This window comes from Triticum aestivum, chromosome 7A (assembly GCF_018294505.1).
Source record: "Triticum aestivum cultivar Chinese Spring chromosome 7A, IWGSC CS RefSeq v2.1, whole genome shotgun sequence".
Taxonomy (NCBI): domain Eukaryota; kingdom Viridiplantae; phylum Streptophyta; class Magnoliopsida; order Poales; family Poaceae; genus Triticum; species Triticum aestivum.
The window spans coordinates 72,816,476-72,838,411 of NC_057812.1; the positions used below are offsets into that span (position 1 = coordinate 72,816,476).

General features: G+C 45.7%; 1 protein-coding gene across 1 annotated transcript; it reads left to right on the forward strand.

The window, feature by feature from the left end:
- The first annotated feature begins 20,129 nt into the window (after positions 1–20,129).
- On the forward strand, positions 20,130–20,694 carry LOC123148768 (uncharacterized). The gene has a single exon (XM_044568254.1). The coding sequence runs from the start codon at positions 20,211–20,213 to the stop codon at positions 20,496–20,498; it is 288 nt and encodes a 95-aa protein (XP_044424189.1). The 5' UTR covers positions 20,130–20,210; the 3' UTR covers positions 20,499–20,694.
- Positions 20,695–21,936: the final 1,242 nt, after the last annotated feature.

A 21,936-nucleotide genomic window follows, 5' to 3' on the forward strand; every position in this document is an offset into this window, starting at 1 on the left:
CGCACCATATCCAATAGGGTGCAACTATGATGTTCGGACACACCATCACACTATGGTGTTCCAGGTGGTATTAATTGCGAAACAATTTCCACAATGTCTTAATTGTGTGCCAAAACTCGTAACTCAGATATTCATCTCTATGATCATATCATAGACATTTTATCCTCTTGTCACAATGATCTTCTACTTCATTCTGAAATTACTTGAACCATTCAATAATTCAGACTTGTGTTTCATCAAGTAAATATTCTCAACATCTACTCGAATCATCTGTGAAGTAAGAACATAACGATATTCACTGCATGCCTCAGCACTCATTGGACTGCACACATCAAAATGTGTTACTTCCAACAAGTTGCTATCTTGTTCCATCTTACTGAAAACGAGGCTTTTCAGTCATCTTGCCCATGTGGTATGATTTGCATATCTCAAGTGATTCAAAATCAAGTGAGTCCAAACGATCCATCTGCATGGAGTTTCTTCATGCGTATACACCAATAGACATGGTTCGCATGTCTCAAACTTTTCAAAAACGAGTGAGTCCAAAGATCCATCAACATGGAGCTTCTTCATGCATTTTATACCATTATGACTTACATGGCAGTGCCACAATTAAGTGGTACTATCATTACTATCTTATGAAAATGTGTATCACTACGATCAAGATTCAATAAACCATTCCTTTAGGTGCAAGACCATTGAAGGTATTATTCAAATAAATAGAGTAACCATTATTCTCTTTAAATGAATAACCGTATTGCGATAGACATAATCCAATCATGTCTATGCTCAACGCAAACACACAATGATAGTTATTCAGGTTTAATAATAATCTTGATGGTAGAGGGAGCGTGCGATGTTTGATCACATCAAACTTGGAAACACTTCCAACACATATCATCATCTCACCTTTAGCTAGTCTCCGTTTATTCCGTAGCTCTTTTATTTCGAGTTACTAACACTTAGCAACTGCACTGGTATCTTAATACCCTGGTGCTACTAGGAGTACTAGTAAAGTACACATCAACACAATGTATATCCAATATACTTCTATCGACCTTGCCAGCCCTCTCATCTACCAAGTATCTAGGGTAATTCTGCTCCAGTGGTTGTTCCCCTTATTACAGAAGCACTTAGTCTCGGGTTTGGGTTCAACCTTGGGTTTCTTCACTAGAGCAGCAGCTGAATTGCCGTTTCATGAAGTATCCCTTCTTGCCCTTGCCCTTCTTGAAACTAGTGGTTTCACCGACCATCAACAATTGATGCTCCTTCTTGATTTCTACTTTTGCGGTGTCAAACATTGTGAATATCTCAAGGATCATCATATATGTCCCTGATATATTATAGTTCATCACGAAGCTCTAGCAGCTTGGTGGTAATGACTTCGGAGAACCATCACTATTTCATCTGGAAGATCAACTCCCACTCGATTCAAGCGATTGTTGTACTCTGACAATCTGAGCACAAGCTCAACAATTGAGCTTTTCTCCCTTAGTTTGCAGGCTAAGAAAATCGTCGGAGGTCTTGTACCTCTTGACGTGGGCACGAGCCTGAAATCCCAATTTCAGCCCTCGAAACATCTCATATGTTCCGCGATGTTTCGAAAACGTCTTTGGTGCCTCTACTTAAACCATTTAACTAAACTATCACGTAGTTATCAAAACGTGTATGTCCGATGTTCGCAACATCGACAAACGACGTTTGGGGTTCAGCACACTGAGCGGTGCATTAAGAACATAAGCTTTCTACTGTCCGCATAATTACTACTATCAACTTTCAACTATATTTTCTCTAGGAACATATCTAAACAGTGGAACTAAAGTGCGAGCGTACGACATAATTTGCAAAGGTCTTTTGACTATGTTAAGGATAATTAAGTTCATCTCATGAACTCCCACTCAGATAGACATCCCTCTGGTCATCTAAGTGATTACATGATCCGAGTCAACTAGGCCGTGTCCGATCATCACGTGAGACGGACTAGTCATCATCGGTGAACATCTTCATGTTGATCGTATCTACTATACGACTCATGCTCGACCTTTCGGTCTCCGTGTTCCGAGGCCATGTCTGTACATGCTAGGCTCGTCAAGTTAACCCTAAGTGTATTGCATGTGTAAATCTGTCTTACACCCGTTGTATGTGAACGTAAGGATCTATCACACCCGATCATCACGTGGTGCTTCGAAACGACGAACTGTAGCAACGGTGCACAGTTAGGGGAGAACACTTCTTGAAATTGTTGTAAGGGATCATCTTATTTACTACCGTCGTCCTAAGTAAACAAGATGCATAAACATGATAAACATCGCATGCAATCAAATAGTGACATGATATGGCCAATATCATTTTGCTCCTTTTGATCTCCATCTTCGGGGCTCCATGATCATCATCGTCACCGGCATGACATCATGATCTCCATCATCATGATCTCCATCATTGTGTCTTCATGAAGTTGTCTCACCAACTATTACTTCTACTACTATGGCTACCGGTTAGCAATAAAGTAAAGTAATTACATGGCGTTGTTCAATGACACGCAGGTCATACAATAAATAAAGACAACTCCTATGGCTCCTGCCGGTTGTCATACTCATCGACATGCAAGTCGTGATTCCTATTACAAGAACATGATCAATCTCATACATCACATATCATTCATCACATTCTTCTTGGCCATATCACATCACATAGCATACCCTGCAAAAACAAGTTAGACGTCCTCTAATTGTTGTTTGCATGTTTTACGTGGCTGCTATGGGTTTCTAGCAAGAACGTTTCTTACCTACGCAAAACCACAACGTGATATGCCAATTTCTATTTACCCTTCATAAGGACCCTTTTCATCGAATCCGTTCCGACTAAAGTGGGAGAGACTGGCACCCGCTAGCCACCTTATGCACCAAGTGCATGTCAGTCGGTGGAACCTGTCTCACGTAAGAGTACGTGTAAGGTCGGTCCGGGCCGCTTCATCCCACAATACCGTCGAAACAAGATTGGACTAGTAACGGTAAGCATATTGAACAACATCAACGCCCACAACTACTTTGTGTTCTACTCGTGCAAAGAATCTACGCAATAGACCTAGCTCATGATGCCACTGTTGGGTAACATAGCAGAAATTCAAAATTTTCCTACGTGTCACCAAGATCTATCTATGGAGAAACCAGCAACGAGGGGAAGGAGAGTGCATCTACATACCCTTGTAGATCGCTAAGCGGAAGCGTTCAAGAGAACGGGGTTGAAGGAGTCGTACTCGTCGCGATCCAAATCACCGGAGATCCTAGTGCCGAACGGACGGCACCTCCGCGTTCAACACACGTACAGCCCGGTGACGTCTCCCATGCCTTGATCCAGCAAGGAGAGAGGGAGAGGTTGAGGAAGACTCCATCCAGTAGCAGCACAACGGCGTGGTGGTTGTGGAGGAGCGTGGCTATCCTGCAGGGCTTCGCCAAGCACCACAGAAGAGGAGGAAGAAGAGATGCAGGGCTGCACCAACAAGAGATCGAATCGCCGTGTATTGGGCAGCCCCCTAGGCCTCATATATATATAGGGGAAGGGGAGGAGGGTGCGCCCCCTCTAGGGTTCCCACCCCTAGAGGGGCGGCAGCCCCAAACCCATCTATGGGTGGTGGCCACAAGGGGGGAGGAGAGGGAGGTGCAGGGAGTATGGGCCTTAGGGCCCATCTGCCCTTAGGATTTGCCCCCTCTCCCCTTCTAGGCGCATGGGCCTTAGTGGGAAGCGCCCCAGCCCACCTAGGGGCTGGTGCCTTCTCACACTTGGCCCATGTATGCCTCTGGGGCCCATGCCCCCCCCCGGTGGACCCCCGGACCCCTCCGGTGGTCCCGGTACATTACCGATAAACCTCGAAACCTTTCCGGTGACCAAAACAGGACTTCCCATATATAAATCTTTACCTCCGGACCATTCCGGAACTTCTCGTGACGTCCGGGATCTCATCCGGGACTCCGAACAACATTCAGTAACCACATACAAGCTTCCTTTATAACCCTAGCGTCATCGAACCTTAAGTGTGTAGACCCTACGGGTTCGGGAGACATGCAGACATGACCGAGACGTTCTCCGGTCAATAACCAACAGCGGGATCTGGATACCCATGTTGGCTCCCACATGTTCCACGATGATCTCATCGGATGAACCACGATGTCAAGGACTTAATCAATCCCGTATACAATTCCCTTTGTCTAGTGGTATTGTACTTGCCCGAGATTCGATCGTCGGTATCCCGATACCTTGTTCAATCTCGTTACCGGCAAGTCTCTTTACTCGTTCCATAACACATCATCCCGTGATCAACCCCTTGGTCACATTGTGCACATTATGATGATGTCCTACCGAGTGGGCCCAGAGATACCTCTCCGTTTACACGGGGTGACAAATCCCAGTCTCGATTCGTGCCAACCCAACAGACACTTTCGGAGATACCTGTAGTGCACCTTTATAGCCACCCAGTTACATTGTGACGTTTGGTACACCCAAAGCATTGCTACGGTATCCGGGAGTTGCACAATCTCATGGTCTAAGGAAATGATACTTGACATTAGAAAAGCTTTAGCATACGAACTACACGATCTTTGTGCTAGGCTTAGGACTGGGTCTTGTCCATCACATCATTCTCCTAATGATGTGATCCCGTTATCAACGACATCCAATGTCCATAGCCAGGAAACCATGACTATCTGTTGATCACAACGAGCTAGTCAACTAGAGGCTCACTAGGGACATATTGTGGTCTATGTATTCACACGTGTATTACGATTTCCGGATAATACAGTTATAGCATGAATAAAAGACTATTATCATGAACAAAGAAATATAATAATAACACTTTTATTATTGCCTCTAGGGCATATTTCCAACATTGCTATACTTCCTCAGCGGATTCAAGAGTTGAGACGGGCCCAAGCAAGAGCCGGAGCAATAGCCGCTTTGAGTCGGGCCAAAGCCTGGTTACCAGAGCTAGACCCGGCCGACATCGCTCTTGGGTATCCAAGTTTAAAGGAGGATGGTACTCCATTTGATGAAAATGATTTCACCACCTGTGTGAGGGATATACGCCCTATGGCCACTCAAATTGGAAACGACACTGACCTCACCAAGTGTTAGCCGGGTTATGACAAGGAGAATCGGAGAATCCCCACGCCGCATTATGATGATGTCTGCTTGATCCCTCCAATCTGTAAGCACACCTTTGCCCCTGAAGTCGACCCAATCGGTTTAATAGATGATGAAGCTGAGTTTGAGGCCTTGAGTGGCATTGACTGGGCCTTATCATCCTTCCAGGACAAAACAGCCGGCGTAGAGGCGGAGAAGGATAACCCGGAGGCTTCAAGTCAACCCCAAGAGTAGATTGCCAGGAGCCACCTGCTTATGTCGTTGTAGAAAAACAATGCCGCATCATTCAGACTCAGGGAGTCTTGTAACAGAGTAGAAAATACTTTGAGTTTTGCTATGCCTTTGCGCATGCTTATGGCCCTTAATACTTGCATAAGCCGCCGTCACTATGCACTTTGTAGTTTATATGAATCTGTTATGTCCTTTGCAGAAATGTCTTGCATTGCCTTGTGATGCTTACGGCTGCTTTTCTGGCTTATATAAGCCAACCCCTGAGGGTAAGTTTAACTCCTGAAAATTGGCACATAAAAGTTCACCTGGTACTTAACAACCTGATGTAACCAATATTAATCCTGGAGGATTGCAATGTATTCCATTGTATTTTCAAGAGGGTCGCAAGATATCCAATGTTGATACTTGTAAAATATGATGAACAAAATTCAAGGGTTTCTGATTCGAATACGATCAGTGAACCGTTCCAAAGGGGTTGAGCTAAGATTCGGATACGATCTGTTAGCCCCCAGTGGCTGTGGCGATGCCGATCAAGTGGGTATCGACAACTATGTTCTCTTTGGTTCGAATACGACCTATGTTTGAACAGGAAGCCCCCAAGTGACCATAAGAGTTGTTTAATGATGCTGATTCGAATACGATCCACGTCAGACCCAAAGGGGTTAAGCTATGATTCAAATATGATCAAGAAGCCCCCAAGTGGGTTTGGCAGTATGCCGATCAAGTGGGTATCGACAGCTATGTTCTCTTTGGTTCGAATACGACCTATGTTTGAACAGGAAGCCCCCAAGTGATCATGGCTAGATTCAGATATGATCATAAGCCGGACCAAAGGAAAGCCAGATTCAGATATGATCTGCTTCTCCTTAGTTATCTCCACCACTTGACAAAGAAAACACATAAACCTTTTTTGGGAGTGGAAAAAAGGACAGAGGTCCTACTTTATTGCTTTATGTAATATACATAGTATAAGTATATACACACTAGAGCCGATGGCTTAAGTATAATAAGGCTGAAGATGAGCGATATTCCACGGCCGACGGGTCTCCTCCTCCGACTTACGTGAGTCTTTGTGCTCCCGAACCTCGATAAGGTAGTATGATCCGTTGTTCAGATTCTTGCTGACCACAAAGGGTCCTTCCCAAAGAGGGGATAACTTGTGCATGTCGGATTGATCCTGGATGAGTCGGAGCACTAAGTTGCCTTCCTGAAAGGTTCTGGACCTAACCCGGCGGTTGTGGTAGCGGCGCAGGTCTTGCTGGTAAATCACCGAGCGGGCTATTGCCAAGTCCCGCTCTTCAACCAACAGGTCAAGTGCGTCTTGCCGAGCTTTTTCGTTGTCTTCCTCAACATAAGCCGCCACACGGGGTGAGTCATGACGGATGTCACTTGGCAGGACCGCCTCTGCTCCATACACCATAAAGAAAGGCGTGTAACCCATAGATCTGTTAGGTGTAGTATTGATGCTCCAAAGTACAGAAGGTAACTCCTCCACCCAACAACCCGGCGTCCGCTGCAAGGGGACCAAGAGCCGGGGCTTGATACCCCTCAAGATTTCTTGATTAGCTCGTTCTGCTTGACCATTGGATTGAGGGTGGGACACAGCTGAAACGTCAAGCCGGATATGCTCTCGTTGACAGAACTCTTCCATAGCTCCTTTGGAGAGGTTAGTGCCATTATCAGTTATGATGCTGTGTGGAAAACCAAAGCGAAAAATCACCTTTTTCATAAACTGGACCGCCGTGGCTGCATCACAGTTACTGACTGGCTCCGCCTCCACCCACTTTGTGAACTTGTCAACCGCCACCAAGAGGTGCGTCTTTTTATCCTTAGACATTTCGAAAGGCCCGACCATATCAAGCCCCCAGACTGCAAACGGCCAAGTAATTCGAATCATCCTTAATTCTTGAGCCGGCACATGGGCTCGTCGTGAGAATTTCTGACATCCGTCACATTTACTGACCAGGTCTTCTGCATCAGCATGAGCCGTCATCCAATAAAACCCATGACGGAAAGCTTTGGCCACAAGAGATTTTGAGCCGGCGTGATGACCACAATCGCCTTCATGAATCTCACGAAGGATCTCCTGACCCTCTGTAGGTGACACGCAACGTTGAAACGCTCTAGTGACGCTGCAATGATGTAACTCGCCATTGACAATTGTCATGGACTTGGACCGCGGGGCGATTTGTCTTGCCAAGGTCTCATCTTCAGGCAACTCTCCCCAGGTCATGTAAGCCAAATAAGGCACTGTCCAATCCAGGATAATGTGGAGAGCCGCCACCAGCTGTGCCTCCGCGTCTGGTATTGCCAGATCTTCCTCTGTAGGTAACTTAACAGAAGGATTATTCAAAACATCAAGAAAGGTGTTAGGCGGCACCGGCTTACGCTGAGATCCCAGCCGGCATAAGGCATCAGCCGCCTCATTCTTCCTTCGATCAATATGTTCCACCACATAACCCTTGAAATGTCCAGCCACAGCATCGACTTCACGACGGTAAGCCGCCATAAGGGGATCTTTAGAGTCCCACTTGCCTGACACCTGTTGAGCCACAAGGTCTGAGTCTCCCAAGCACCTTACCCGGCTCAAGTTCATCTCTTTGGCCATCCGGAGACCATGGAGTAGGGCCTCATACTCAGCTGCATTGTTAGTACAAGGAAACATAAGCCGGAGCACATAACAAAATTTGTCACCTCGAGGGGAAGTTAACACGACTCCAGCCCCCGAGCCTTCCAACTGTCTGGACCCATCAAAGTGAATAGTCCAATAAGTGTTATCGGGCTTCTCCTCAGGTGCCTGTAGCTCTGTCTAGTCGTTGATGAAATCCACCAAAGCTTGAGACTTAATGGCAGTGCATGGTACGTACTTCAGACCATGAGGCCCGAGCTCGATGGCCCACTTGGCGACTCGTCTTGTAGCCTCTCTGTTCTGAATAATGTCTCCCAAGGGAGCAGAACTTACCACAGTGATAGGGTGACCTTGGAAGTATTGCTTCAGCTTCCGGCTTGCCATGAACACCCTGCAAACAAGTTTCTGCCAATGAGGATATCTTTGTTTTGACTTGATGAGTACCTCACTGACATAATAAACCGGCCGTTGAACCGAATGTTCCTTACCAGCCTCCTTGCGCTCTACCACAATTGCCACATTGACGGCTCGTGAATTAGCAGCCACATATAACAGCAAAGGCTCTTTGTCAATGGCAGCTGCAAGAACTGGCGGCTCAGATAACTGCCTCTTCAAATCCTCAAAAGCAGCATTAGCAGCATTACTCCAGACAAAGGTGTCTGCCTTCTTCATCAGTTGGTACAGCGGTAGGGCCTTCTCACCTAACCGGCTTATGAACCGGCTTAAGGCGGCAACACGACCCGCCAGTCGCTGAACATCATTGATACATGCCGGTTTAGCCAAAGAAGTGATTGCCTTAATCTTCTCCGGATTAGCCTCGATGCCCCTATTTGAGACCAAGAATCCCAAAACCTTGCCTGCGGGCACACCAAATACACACTTCTCCGGGTTAAGCATCATTTTGTAAACCCGGAGATTGTCAAAGGTTTCTCTGAGATCAGATATCAAGGTTTCCGCCTCTCTGGATTTCACCACTATGTCATCCACATAAGCATGAACATTGCGCCCAATCTGATTGTGGAGACAATTTTGTACACACCGTTGATAAGTCGTCTGGACACTCTTGAGCCCAAAAGGCATAGACACATAGCAGAAGGCTCCAAACGGAGTGATGAAAGCCATCTTCTCCTGGTCCTTGACTGCCATCTTGATCTGATGATAACCAGAGTAAGCATCCAAAAAGCTCAAATGCGCACAACCCGCCGTAGCATCAATTATTTGATCAATACGGGGGAGAGCGAAAGGATCAACTGGACAAGCCTTATTTAAGTCCGTGTAATCCACACACATCTGCCAGGTGCCGCTTTTCTTGAGCACGAGCACCGGGTTAGCCAACCACTCCGGGTGAAAAACTTCGACAATGAACCCAGCCGCCAAGAGCTGGGCGACCTCTTCTCCTATAGCTTTTCATCGCTCCTCATTGAATCGCCGCAGAAACTGCCTGACCGGCTTATACTTCGGATCAATATTAAGAGTGTGCTCAGCGAGTCCTCTCGGTACACTCGGCATGTCAGAAGGCTTCCATGCAAAGATGTCCCGGTTCTCACGGATGAACTCGATGAGCGCGCTTTCCTATTTAGGATTCAAGTTGGCACTGATGCTGAATTGCTTAGACGAATCGCCCGGAGTAAAATCAACAAGCTTAGTCTCTGCAGCCGATTTAAACTTCATGGCCGGGTCATGCTCCGTAGTCGGCTTCCATGCACAGTGATGGTACCCTTGTAACCCGGTATGTTGAGCTGTAAATAAACATAACACGGCCGCGCCATGAACTTGGCATAAGCCGGTCGCCCGAACAAAGCGTGATATGGACTCTTGATTTTGACCACTTCAAAAGTTAACCTTTCCACCCTAGAATCATGCTTGTCTCCAAAAGCCACCTCTAGTTCAATCTTACCCACAGGATACGCCGACTTACCAGGCACCACTCCATGGAAGACGGTGTTGGAAGTATTTAAATTCTTGTCAGTTAAGCCCATGCGCCGAAAGGTCTCGTAATAGAGGATGTTGATGCTGCTCCCTTCATCCATGAGCACCTTAGTAAATTTATAACCACCAACCTGCGGTGCCACCACCAGGGCCAGTTGACACGGATTATCAACCCGGGGAGGGTGATCCTCCCTGCTCCAGACAATAGGCTGTTCCGACCACCTCAAGTAACAAGGAACTGCTGGCTCAACAGAATTCACAGCCCTCTTATGAACTTTCTGATCACGTTTACACAAACTTGTGGTGAACACGTGATACTGCCCACTGTTTAGCTATTTTGGATGTCTCTGATAACCCGACTGCTGCTGCTGCTGACCTCCTTGACCAGACTGCTGTTGATTATAACCACCCTGGCTTCCCTGAAAACCGGATCCTGAACCGCCGCCCGGGCCATGAAAGCCGCCAGGTCCTGAGCCGCCGCCTGGGCCTTGATTGCCATCAAACGTATTAGAATTCTTGAAAGCCTTCATGATTGCGCAATCCTTCCATAAATGAGTCGCTGGTCGTTCCCGGGTGCCGTGTTTCGGGCAGGGCTCATTGAGTAGTTGCTCAAGAGACGGACTTGACCCACCAAACTGAGGGGGTGGCTTTCCTTTGCGCTACTGATTGTTACCCTGTGCATTGGCCACAAATTCCGGGTTACCGTCCGCCTTACGCTTATTGCCTCCTTGACTCGCCGGGTTATGCTGCTGACCCTTTCCATTACCGTTCTTCTTTCCCTTCCCTGTCTTTTCCTCATCAGACGCGGGATCCTTGGTACTATCAGAATCGGCATACTTGACTAAAGCCGCCATCAGCATCCCCATATCGTTGCAATCACGCTTAAGGCGCCCCAATTTCTGTCTCAGAGGCTCAAAGCGGCAATTCTTCTCCAGCATGAGAACTGCTGAGCCGGCATCCATCTTGTCAGACGAATGTATTATATCTTTGACCCGGCGCACCCAATGAGTTGTAGATTCACCTTCCTCCTGCTTATAATTTGTCAGGTCCACAATCGACATAGACTGCTTGCAAGTGTCCTTGAAGTTCTGGATGAAACGGGCCTTTAGCTCCGCCCATGAACTAATGGAATTGGGTGGCAAACCCTTTAAGCAAGAACGGGCCGTTCCGTCCAACATCATGGTGAAGTATTTAGCCATCGCTTCATCACTAACCTCCAGCAGCTCCATGGCCATCTCATAACTTTCAATCCACGCCCCAGGCTGTAAATCGGCCGTATAATTCGGCACCTTTCGAGGTCCCTTGAAATCCTTGGGCAGACGTACATTACGTAGAGCCGGTACCAGACAAGGAACTCCTCCGGTTCTAGTAGCAACACCCGCCTCAACGGAAGTCGTCGGGTAAGCCAGTGAGTCCTGTTGAGCCGCTAGCTGAGCCGCCCGCTCGTCCTCCTGGCGTATCCGATCCTGAACCGGGTTATACCCGCCGGGCTGGTTCCGGCGCTGAGCGCTACTTGACAAGGCCTCTGACTCCATGTGTCTACTGTAACTCGGGCTCCGGTTTTGACGAGGCGGAGCTAACCAGGGTGGAGGAGTTGAGTGAATCCTGTCCCGGCTATAGGAGTAGGTCTCTTGCTGAGCCAGGGCTGTTTGGACAAGTTCCCTGATCCTCCGGGTTTCCACTGCTGTCGGATCATCACCATCTACTGGGAGAGCCGCCAAACGTGCTGATGCTGCGATTAAGTTCTCCATGGGGTTGGAGAAGTGACCCTGTGGTATTGGTACGTAGTGGGGCGGTGCCATATTGCCGTGAAGAGGCGCCGTCACCGGAGGCTGGACTGGGCCTCCCGCTCCGGATGTCATAAACTGATTTGCACCTGGCGGGTTACTTGGGCCGGCCCCGGGTGTAGCAAAGAGATTCCGAGGATCATAAATCTGAGGTAAACGGGACTGAGTTTTCTGATGTCTCCTCCTCATTACCTCATTAGATGCGTTCAAACTCAACGTGAGCTGAAAGGCCTCTGCCTGAAGTTGTTGCGCCCGTACGTCCAAAGCCGCTCGCTCTGTGGCTAATCTAGTATCTTCAGCTGCTAAGGTTTCCCTGGCCCAGGCGATCTCATCGCGAACCTGTGCCACCTCTGCCTCATGCTCAGATTGGTTCGCAGGGACGACTGTAGCAGTTAACAAGGCCATAAGTTTATCCATGAGATCCATCAGCACCTGAGTCGGTGAGCGCACATGGCCTCCTGCCCCGGCTGCTCCTAACCCGGACGTTATCGCCGCTGAGGCCGTAGAATTTTGGCCGGGTTGAGTACCAGCCATGAAGACTCCTGCCCAGTTTGGCGACTCTAAGGGGTCCGGAATGGTGCTGCCATCGGAACAGCCCCCAAGCACACCATCTTGAACTTGATACAGCGAATCTGTTGAGCCAACGGAGGAATCACCGTTAGAGAGGACGGCCGGCTCACCATCACCTTCAAATCCTTCAGAAAGTTTACCTCCGTGGATGCAACCCACAAAGGCACGCTTCACGACGGGCTGAGCTCGGGCGGGTTTCGCACGCTAAGCCGTCTCGACGAGGTCGGTGCAACTGTCCGGCTCAGGGCCCAGCTCACCAATCCGGCCGATGAAGGCGTGAATTCCGCCAAAGGGGACCCGGTACCCGTACTCAATTGAGCCGGCGTCGGGGCCCCAGCCTTCATCGTTGATGTAGATCTTGCCGCGACGACTCTTGTTCATCCGGCCAACTGCGTATCCCTTGAGCCCTTCGAAGCTGCCCTTCAAGAACTCAAATCCGCCGTGCGCTGGCCCCACGGTGGGCGCCAACTGTCGTGGAATTTGTCACGGCAGATGTCCTTTTGCAAGGACTTAGTCGTGGAGCCATCGCAACTAGGAAGCTTAAAGGGGTTAATCGGGACAAGGACACGTGAGGTTTATACTAGTTCAACCCCTTACGGTGAAGGAAGGCCTACGTCTAGTTGGGTTGGAATTGCTTGAGGTTTCGATGACCAGGGAGCGAGATACGCTATGCCTGGCTCTCGATCCGTTCTTTTTTTCTTCCTAAGCCACTGGCGGGTCGTCCCCTTATATACACGGGTTGACGCCATGCGGCCTACAGAGTCCCGGCCGGCTCATAAACAGTGTCCGGCTCGGCGACTAGTTACTTCTACCTTACAGTACAAGTTATACCATCATGGCGGTTTATCTTTACGGGCCTCAAAGTCGCCTGTGGGCCTTTAAGCCTTTTAGTGAACCGCCATCTTCATGCCTTGGTCTTGGGCTTCTGATGAACCTCTATTTGCGTAACCCGGCCTCTCCTGGATGGCTTACACAAATAGTCATATCCCCAACAAATAGTATTTCTTAAATTTATGTGACTAACATCATCTATTTCATACATTTTTCTTGCCCAAGTTAATATCAATAGTAAGATGTTATGTTCTTAATAATGATATAAGAACAAAATATATGTGGGATAGTTAGGGCTTACGGCAACATGCACATATATAGAGCACACGTGTTTATACAAATAATTTATCAAAATATTTAATCTCCTGCACATAATATATTTAGATAAATAAAATGAACGATATTGCTAATCATTTGCATGATTCTGTTTCCATTTTTTATCAACAATACACTGACATTGTGTTAGATAGGATGATATTTGATGCCACTAAGATATACCAAATCTTTGGATTCTTCAATGTCTTGAGACTCCAGAGAATACCGACCTTTCAGATTCTTGAATGGCGTCCCATAGCTTTCCACATTGCAGCTAGTGAATGTGCTTGCATCTTTGTGCTTTGATATCTAGACATACTATGCTCCCCACAGAGCGTTTAAATTTAACACTCACTGTATAGTATACTCACATTAAACTATAATTCATTTGGTCGGTAAAATTATCTCAGATATTTATACCACCTTATAGCATTCCTAAGTATTTGCATATTCCTTGTTTAAAGATGGCCGGGCGCGGACGCGTGCTTTTATGATCTAGTATACTACTAGTATTGCTCAAACATGAGTTTTGTAATTCATATCTCTGAAGCATGCAAGAAAAATAAAGCATATATTATCTTTCACTCTTTCTGCCTCATATATCGGTCATGAGTGATTTTTATACCATGCATGCTATATAATAGCGTCGAATTTGGTGTAGATTGGTGCATCTGGAATTCAATGGTGTGCTTAAGATGAAACAATACAAAACACTAAGATACATTCTTAAATAAGAGAAAACTTGATAAAGTACCTAAAAATCCGGAGTGCATTCATATTTGTTGGCACACAACGTGACATCATGAGTGAGAGATCATGGCTTTGTCAAAAGCAAAAAACATGGCTCGAATGACAATGGGTCAGTGCTCATTTTAATTGTATCACCTTGATGCTTTATTTTGTGTAAATAAGGAACAACTTTTATTAAAAAAAAAGATGGACAATGGATGTTGCACACCGTATAGCAAGAGCATGTAAAAGTCATTTCTCCAGATACACCACTCATTTTTTTAGAAAAAACCGATACACTACTATACATTCATCACATTTAAACGTAATACATACGTAGACATTCATACATACACGCATACATTCACCCCTATGAACGCACGCACACACACACACACTATATGACGATGTCGCCATAGATGCCTCCTCCTCCCACTAAACGCACATCGCCAGAAGGCCTGAAATAAATCCAAAAAAATACGAGCACCAATGTCAAGTTTAATACTTGAACTCTGGTGGGATAATTAAGGATACCATTGCCCTTCTAACTATCCAACCACAAGTTGGTTCGCTATACATTCATTGCGTTAAGATGTACTATCCTTCAAATTCATCACTATGATGTTAGGCCAGTGAAGCGTTTGTGGATGGCTGATCTCACCACTAATATGTCTCTTTGTTTCAAAAGTGGAGGGAGTAAAAAAAATTGTGCTTGTCTTTCATACAGTGGCTTGGTTACCGACAACATAGACACCCAGAGAAGAGAAAGAGGATATTTCTTTTCAGAAAGCACATATGCTCACAACATGCATGCACACGCATACATATAAAGACATGCACACATCCCTACCCCTTTGATCATCTTCAAAAGATTAAGTCGGTAAATGTTGTGATTGGCGAAGTCAGCACATGTCCCTCGTAGTTGACGGGCACGTCATAGCACTGAAAGAGTAGCGTCGAGGAGCCTGAAATAAATCTAGGAAATATGCAAGTGTCTATGTCAAGTCTAAGAATTGAATATGGGTGGGCCGATTTCATGATAAGCAACCTAACCATCCAAGCTAAGCTTTGTTCGCACTAGAAAGAGTGGTGAGACTATGATTCATCAACGATGGACACAAGAGTTTATGAAGGAATTCATGAAGCAGGAAACGTGTTCAAGCGTGGCATGAGGTCTGTTTGTGGCAATGTTTAGCAAATCCCATTGGAGGCGGTATCTATATGTCGCCTTTAGCGGGCCAGATGCTCGCCTCTCCTACAGGGATCGGTTTTGGGCCCAACAACCGACGATGTACGCCGCATCCCACCGATTTTCTTCAGCTTTCTTACTGCCCTTCATGTGTTTTTTTATCACCACGGCAGACTTCAAGTTACTCTATTTTCTGCCGGTTTTGCTGGTTCTGCATTTTTTCTTTCTATTTTCCGTTTTCTCCCTTTTTTAATTTACTAGCTAATTGCTCATGTGTTGCAACGCGTGCATACATATTCTTGTGATTCAACATCAATCTTGTCCGACATATACCTTACACCCACCTTTCTAGAATTTTTGCAAGATTTAATTTGATTTGAGTATGGTAGAGGAATGCAAGTAAAATTTTGATTTAGTAGAGGTTTTGTTAAGATTTGGGTATGGGTAGGCGAAGACAAGAAAGTTTTGATTTAATTGAGATTTTGGTAAAATTTGATTTCATTTGATTGAGTTAAACCATAATGTGGTTTTGAGAATGTACTGATTTAGTTTAAATAATTTCAAATTACTCTATTTGCGTTGGTATTAATTTTACGTCGCATCCGTGTAAAACAACCAATAGGAAACCAAAGGGGAACAGGGAGTGAAAGGAAAAAACCATAGCATAAGGTGACACAAACCTACCAACTCCCCATAAATAGTAAAGATATTTTGCAAAGTTCTAAAACTTTTATTTTTTTGGAATATATTTTGTTTTTCTTATTAAGGAATATTCATCATCTATAAAAAAATGTTCAATGGATGTTTAGAAATTGTTCAACGGTATTAGAAAATAGTCATTGTGTACTGTAAAAAAATTCCCACGTATTTAATTGCATGCTCATCTCATATTTGGAACATTTTTCTCGTATCTAACAATTGTTCATCTCATATTAAAAAATATTCATCATGTATTTGACAAATGTTCATGACGTATTTGAAATATATTTTCTGCAAATTTAGTAAATATTTGCTAGGTATTAGAAAAATATTCACTAGATAGTTAGAAAATGTTCAGCATGTATGGGAAAATTGTTCAACCCAATTCAAAAAATAGTCATCACCTATTTGAAAAATATTCATCGTGTATTTAGAACAAGTTCGATACTTATCGGGACATTGTTCATCATGTATACAAAAAAAATTCTCGCATATTTGGAAAACACTCACCATTTATTAAAATTATTATCCATAGTGTATTTTGAAAATGGTCATATTATATTTAAAAATGCTTGTTGCCCAATTTAACTTTGATCATGTATTCAAAATTGTTCATCATATATTCAATTACTGCCTATGAAATTTAAAAATGGTCATGAATTTTTCTAGAAAATATATAATTTCTGAAAGACATTTATGCATTTTGTTAAATATGTTCATGTAATTTTTAGAAATGTTCACACAGTTTTGTTAAAACTAATATATCTATAAAATGTCATAGTACATTTCAGAAGATGTCAATGTATTTTTAATCAGAAAAGAGACAAAAGAAAAAAATAAAAAGAAACTAGAAACATGGAAAAGGGAAAAGGAAAAGGGAAAAGCAGGAAATACAGTAAAATCCAAAAAAGGGAAACCCGAACAAAGTCAAACACAAAGCCAAAACAATTACTTAGGAAACAAAACCAAAGAACTAATAACATAATATCGGAGTAAACGGGAAGCTGGGCCAGCCACGGCCTCCGCGTTGTAGGCAACCACGCTATAGGTTTGCAACATGCGAGATTTAGCAATTGTGCCCACTGAAGGAATTTCTATTTGGGCGCTTGTTGCACTGGATACGAGAGTACAAAACGCACACCCTCTATAATTCACTAATTAAGGGGTATCCCTTACAAAGGTCACCCACACCATCTTCGGTGGTGACAAGTGGTGCATCGTGCGATTGTAGCAATTAAATAGTTTTGGTGTGATTTCTTTCCAACACGTGCAGGAGAGATGGGTTGGTTTATTTGTGCTGTTTTTGTAGATTCAATTTTCAAATGATTTATCTGTGTGTCCAAATCGGGAACCACTTTGACTGTTGCATTCCTCGCGTCAAGATCTTCAAAGCTAGATCTCATATTGATAAGTTTGGACGAACTTTTTTCAGGCGAAATATGTGCTCCAAAATTGTACTAACATGGTCAAAACTGTAATAACTCGTGCTTCGAACTGAACCAACTCGTGCTTCACTTTCAGGAAAAATAGTTTGTCCTTTTCACGCGAGTGCTTCATGCAAAGCTGCACCCGTCAGAGCTAATTCCGGCAGATCCCTTGACATGGTCTTCTATCTAGGCGACTTGGCACGGTGGTAATAGGGGCAAGGTTTTACCCCAGTTTAGACTCTCACGGATGAGATAACACCGTACGTCATGATTGTGTATATTATGTTGGTGTGTGTACAAAGTATGCAGGTAAAGTATCAAGGGACTGAATATTCTTTAAGATGTGTTCTATCGACTATCCCGGCCTCCGCTTATATAAGATATCGGGATCCTAGGATTACATGAGTCTGCCGGCTACATTGGTGGGGGGTCCTTGTCTTGAACATCAAGGCTTCCAGAGTCACGTATAATCATTCTGCCACTTCAAAAAAGAAAAGAAAAAGAACAGTGCATTGTGAATGAAGAGCAAGTAGTGATCCCGAAAGGGGAGCGTGCAGCTCCTGCCCAGACCGTCAGCCATCATCTCCTCCCAAGTGAACCTCGTCGAAAGCTTCAACCTCAAGTGGGAAGTCATGAGCAAGGAGCCGAACGCTTGCCTGACGATCCTTCCGCAATTTGCGGACAGGGAAGAAGGTACCAACTCGGAGCAAGGTGCATCAACCGGGCTCAAAGATTCAGGTAGCAGCTCCGATGGCATGGACTATAGGCAGAGTGGTGTCACCAGGCTACCCTTCCTCCCAGAGTAGCATATCCTGCTGAGTTTCTTGGCTGTGTGTCTTTGTACCTAGCTGTATATTCCACTCCTTTTTGCAGCCATTGGCCGTTGTTGATACCCTGGTAATTCTCTCTCAACAGAAAGTAACTCTGTTTACAGTGGCTGTTAGGCAGATAGATAGTGCTGCTTTCCGACTCATACAGAACATAAACAAAATCAGATCCAACTCGGAACTACATGACAACGCTCGGATCGCTTCGCATCTTTCTGAGTTGGTGGCGTTGTCACTGGCATGAATCTCCTCTACTATCAGTGCAGAGACGACGATCGAATCATGTATTTCTTTCTATCTGAGTTGCGAGTTGCAACTTGGCCCTGGGATAATCACTTGTTCTTTTGGAACGTTGGGATCATCACCGTGAAGAACCACCTCTTCCTTTTCACCCGTGGGTGCCTTTTCACATGCATCTCCAGAACCAGAAGACCACACACTGGTCAGGTCTTGCTCCAGCTAATCTTGCCATTCACTTGTGTCAAAGAATTGTATCTGCACATTTTCCTTCGTGCCCCATGCCCCATAACACTTCCTTTTCTTCTCCGAAAAGACAATAATGCAGCAGCACTCGATCGGTGTACCTCCGTCCCATGTTTGTTAATCACAAGGGTGTGCCCATATATGGCTCTCCCCTGGTTGCCGCATCCGGCTTCTCTGGCGCCCGAGAGTCGCATGGCCCTATGGGGGGAAAGCCTCCAATGGCCGGCCACCTTCGTGCATGCATGCACGGCCATGGCCATAGTGCATGCCGTGGGGGGTCTCACGGTAGTTTAACCAGGCCGCCATTGGAGCCATACCTAGAACTCCATCCATTGCTCCGTCCTATTATACAATTGACGGGCCGGTGGAAAGTGACCGAGTTGGTCGTCATGCATGGCCGGTTCGAGTTAGCTGAGAGAGGGCATTTTGCATGCACTGATCTACTCATGCACGGATCGACGGCCAACGAGCTGTCGGTATGCCGTATGCATAGTATAGCTAGCCAGCTAGGGTGGTTACTCGCCTTTACGAGTTAGGCGAATGGGAAGCTCTTGCCTAGCTCAATGACTCGACCGATAGATCTCAGACTCCAATTTGGCAAGGTCGATGGAGTTACAAATGGGTGCGTGCGTGGACGCAACCTCTTTGACATATCAACAATGGCGTACGTGCGCGCTTACGTACGTAGTAAGTAGTGTGGACAAAGTTCATCATGTGGTGGTGGCAAGAGGCAGGCGGTGAGAGATATGCATGTGCCCGGATGAAGATTACGGCGGCCCATGATTCGCCCGCGGTGATCTGGAATGGCCCAAGATACCCATTCCCACGGATTTAATTGCTCATGTCATTCCAATGGTGTAATGAAACCTATCGATAATGATGGTTGGTTGGTCCAACAAACAATGTCAAACATGCATGAATGGAGCTTTTTTCTAAAAAAAAGAAAACATGCATGGATATCTATTGCTGTAATGGGAGATTTCTCCTTCCTGAAAATCCGATCGGGAGGGTCCAAAGAAAAAGAAAGGCCTCTTTTCTCCTCCAACTTGCCAATTTTGTATTTGCAACAAGGCATATATCATATGTGATCGATCACACGGGGCCACGAGCATCAAGTTGCCGGCCCCCCGTTCTCGTCCGGTGAGTGACGGTATGAGATCATTACCCTCTCGTCGCTCGTTCGTCGCTGTCAGTGCGAGTGCGACACAGGCCATCTCTCCACCCATGGCGCCAACGCTTAGTGTTTTGTGGTAACGGCAAACCGCTCGCTCGCCCCCCTATAAATCAGCTCAGCGTCGTGCAGCTACGTCGTACCGAACTGACCACCACCGGCAGTCTACTCTTCTAGTGCGAGGTAGCATTCCATTCCACGAGCACGACGGATCTAGCTAGCTAGCTACAGCGTTACCTCATAGGCTCATACACTTCATGGCGTCCAGCTTGAGCACGTCGAGGAGCATGCCGGCGGTGTGCGCCGTGCTCATCCTGCTGCTGCTGCTGTCTGCTGCCTCACGTTGCGAGGCTGACCTCCTGCAGGTGACGGTGGCTGGCCGGAGAATGCTGGCCGGTGGGAGCAATGTCGCCGCCGTCTTCTCGAGGGAGGCGGCGACGACCGTGGCGAGTAGCGCACGGCAGTCAGCAGCTGGAAGAGCGGCCATGCCTTACTCAGAGTCCAAGAGGTCCAGCCCCGGCGGCCCGGACCCTCAGCACCACTAATTAGGTAAGCTCGCACGAACGTCCAAGCGCTTGTCAAGTAGCCTGTATCAGTTAAGGACGATGTACGCATGGGGTGGTAAGTTGGCATCTACTGTGCCAAGAAAAATGGGATTATATGTTGCTCAAACATGAGTTTTGTACTTCGTGTGTCTGAAGCACGCAAGGGAAATAAATGGTATGTTTACTTGATTTTTCACGTTTCCCGACTCGCCTATCAATGGAAGCACAACGGAAGTGGTTTTTGTACCAAACATTCTATTGCTATATAGCGTGCATTAATCCACCGTTGAATGTGTGTTGTACATCTGGAATTTAGTGGTATAAGATACCGAGAGAATATCACATAAAAACCAAGTTTCAAAGAGAACTTCGTTTGAAAGTTTAAGAAGAAAACTGAAAAATGGAAATGATAAGAGAGTGATGTTCTATTGGCATGAGAAACTCCAAGTTTAAACACATTACCATTTACGAGCTATGAAAAAATATAGAAAAAATTAATGATGTTTATTGTTCGGCACTATTCAATGTTTATGTTGTTTTCTTTTGTACCACGTCAATGGTAATGTGTATGAACTTGAGAATTTCACATGCTAATAGAACATCACACTCATAAGGCCCCGTTTTTTTTTAACTTCAAAACACTGTTTTCACATGGTTTTCACCATAACTTGGTTTCCATGTGATACTCTTTTAAGATTAAGACATTACAAGACATTAAGATGCATTCTGAAACAAGAAAAAACCTGATAAAGTAGATAGAGATTCAACAAATACGATCTTATTTTGCTGACACACAACACAACACTATATAATACACATCAAAACAAAATAAATAAATAGATAAAACTTTAGGTAACACTTTAAAACAACATAAACTTGGTCAGAATCAGAAAACAATCTGTTGTTGGATGGTTAGGTGGACAGTGATATCCCCAACCCATCAGGGTTAAGTCCTAGTGCTCGCATTTATTCCTGAATTTATTTCAAGATTACAGGTGATGCGAGGAGACGTTCCCGGCCTGCGTCTGTACTATGTCAGAAAAAACTTGGTCAGATAAGTAGTGATGGACAATAGATGCATGCACGCTATGCAACATGCTTGTGAAAGGCATTTATGCCAATACACTAAGGGTATCTGCAACGCGAACCCTTAAACTGCCCGCATATGTCCGGAACATGGGGATTGTGTCATTCAACGCGGTCTTGTATCGTTCCGCCAAGCGGTTTAGACGTACATTCTCCCGCAAACCGGAGAGAAAATGGGGGGAACTTTGCGGGTGTCTGGTCCGCTGCCACATCCCCGTCTGGCAACCGTGGTCCACCCAACAATCCCACCCGTGTCGTCCGCTCTTTCCTTCCGATGCAGGCGCCTCTTCCCACGCCGCATCAATGCCGGCCCAGAGCACGCAGCGACCGGCATTGATGTCGCCTGATGTGA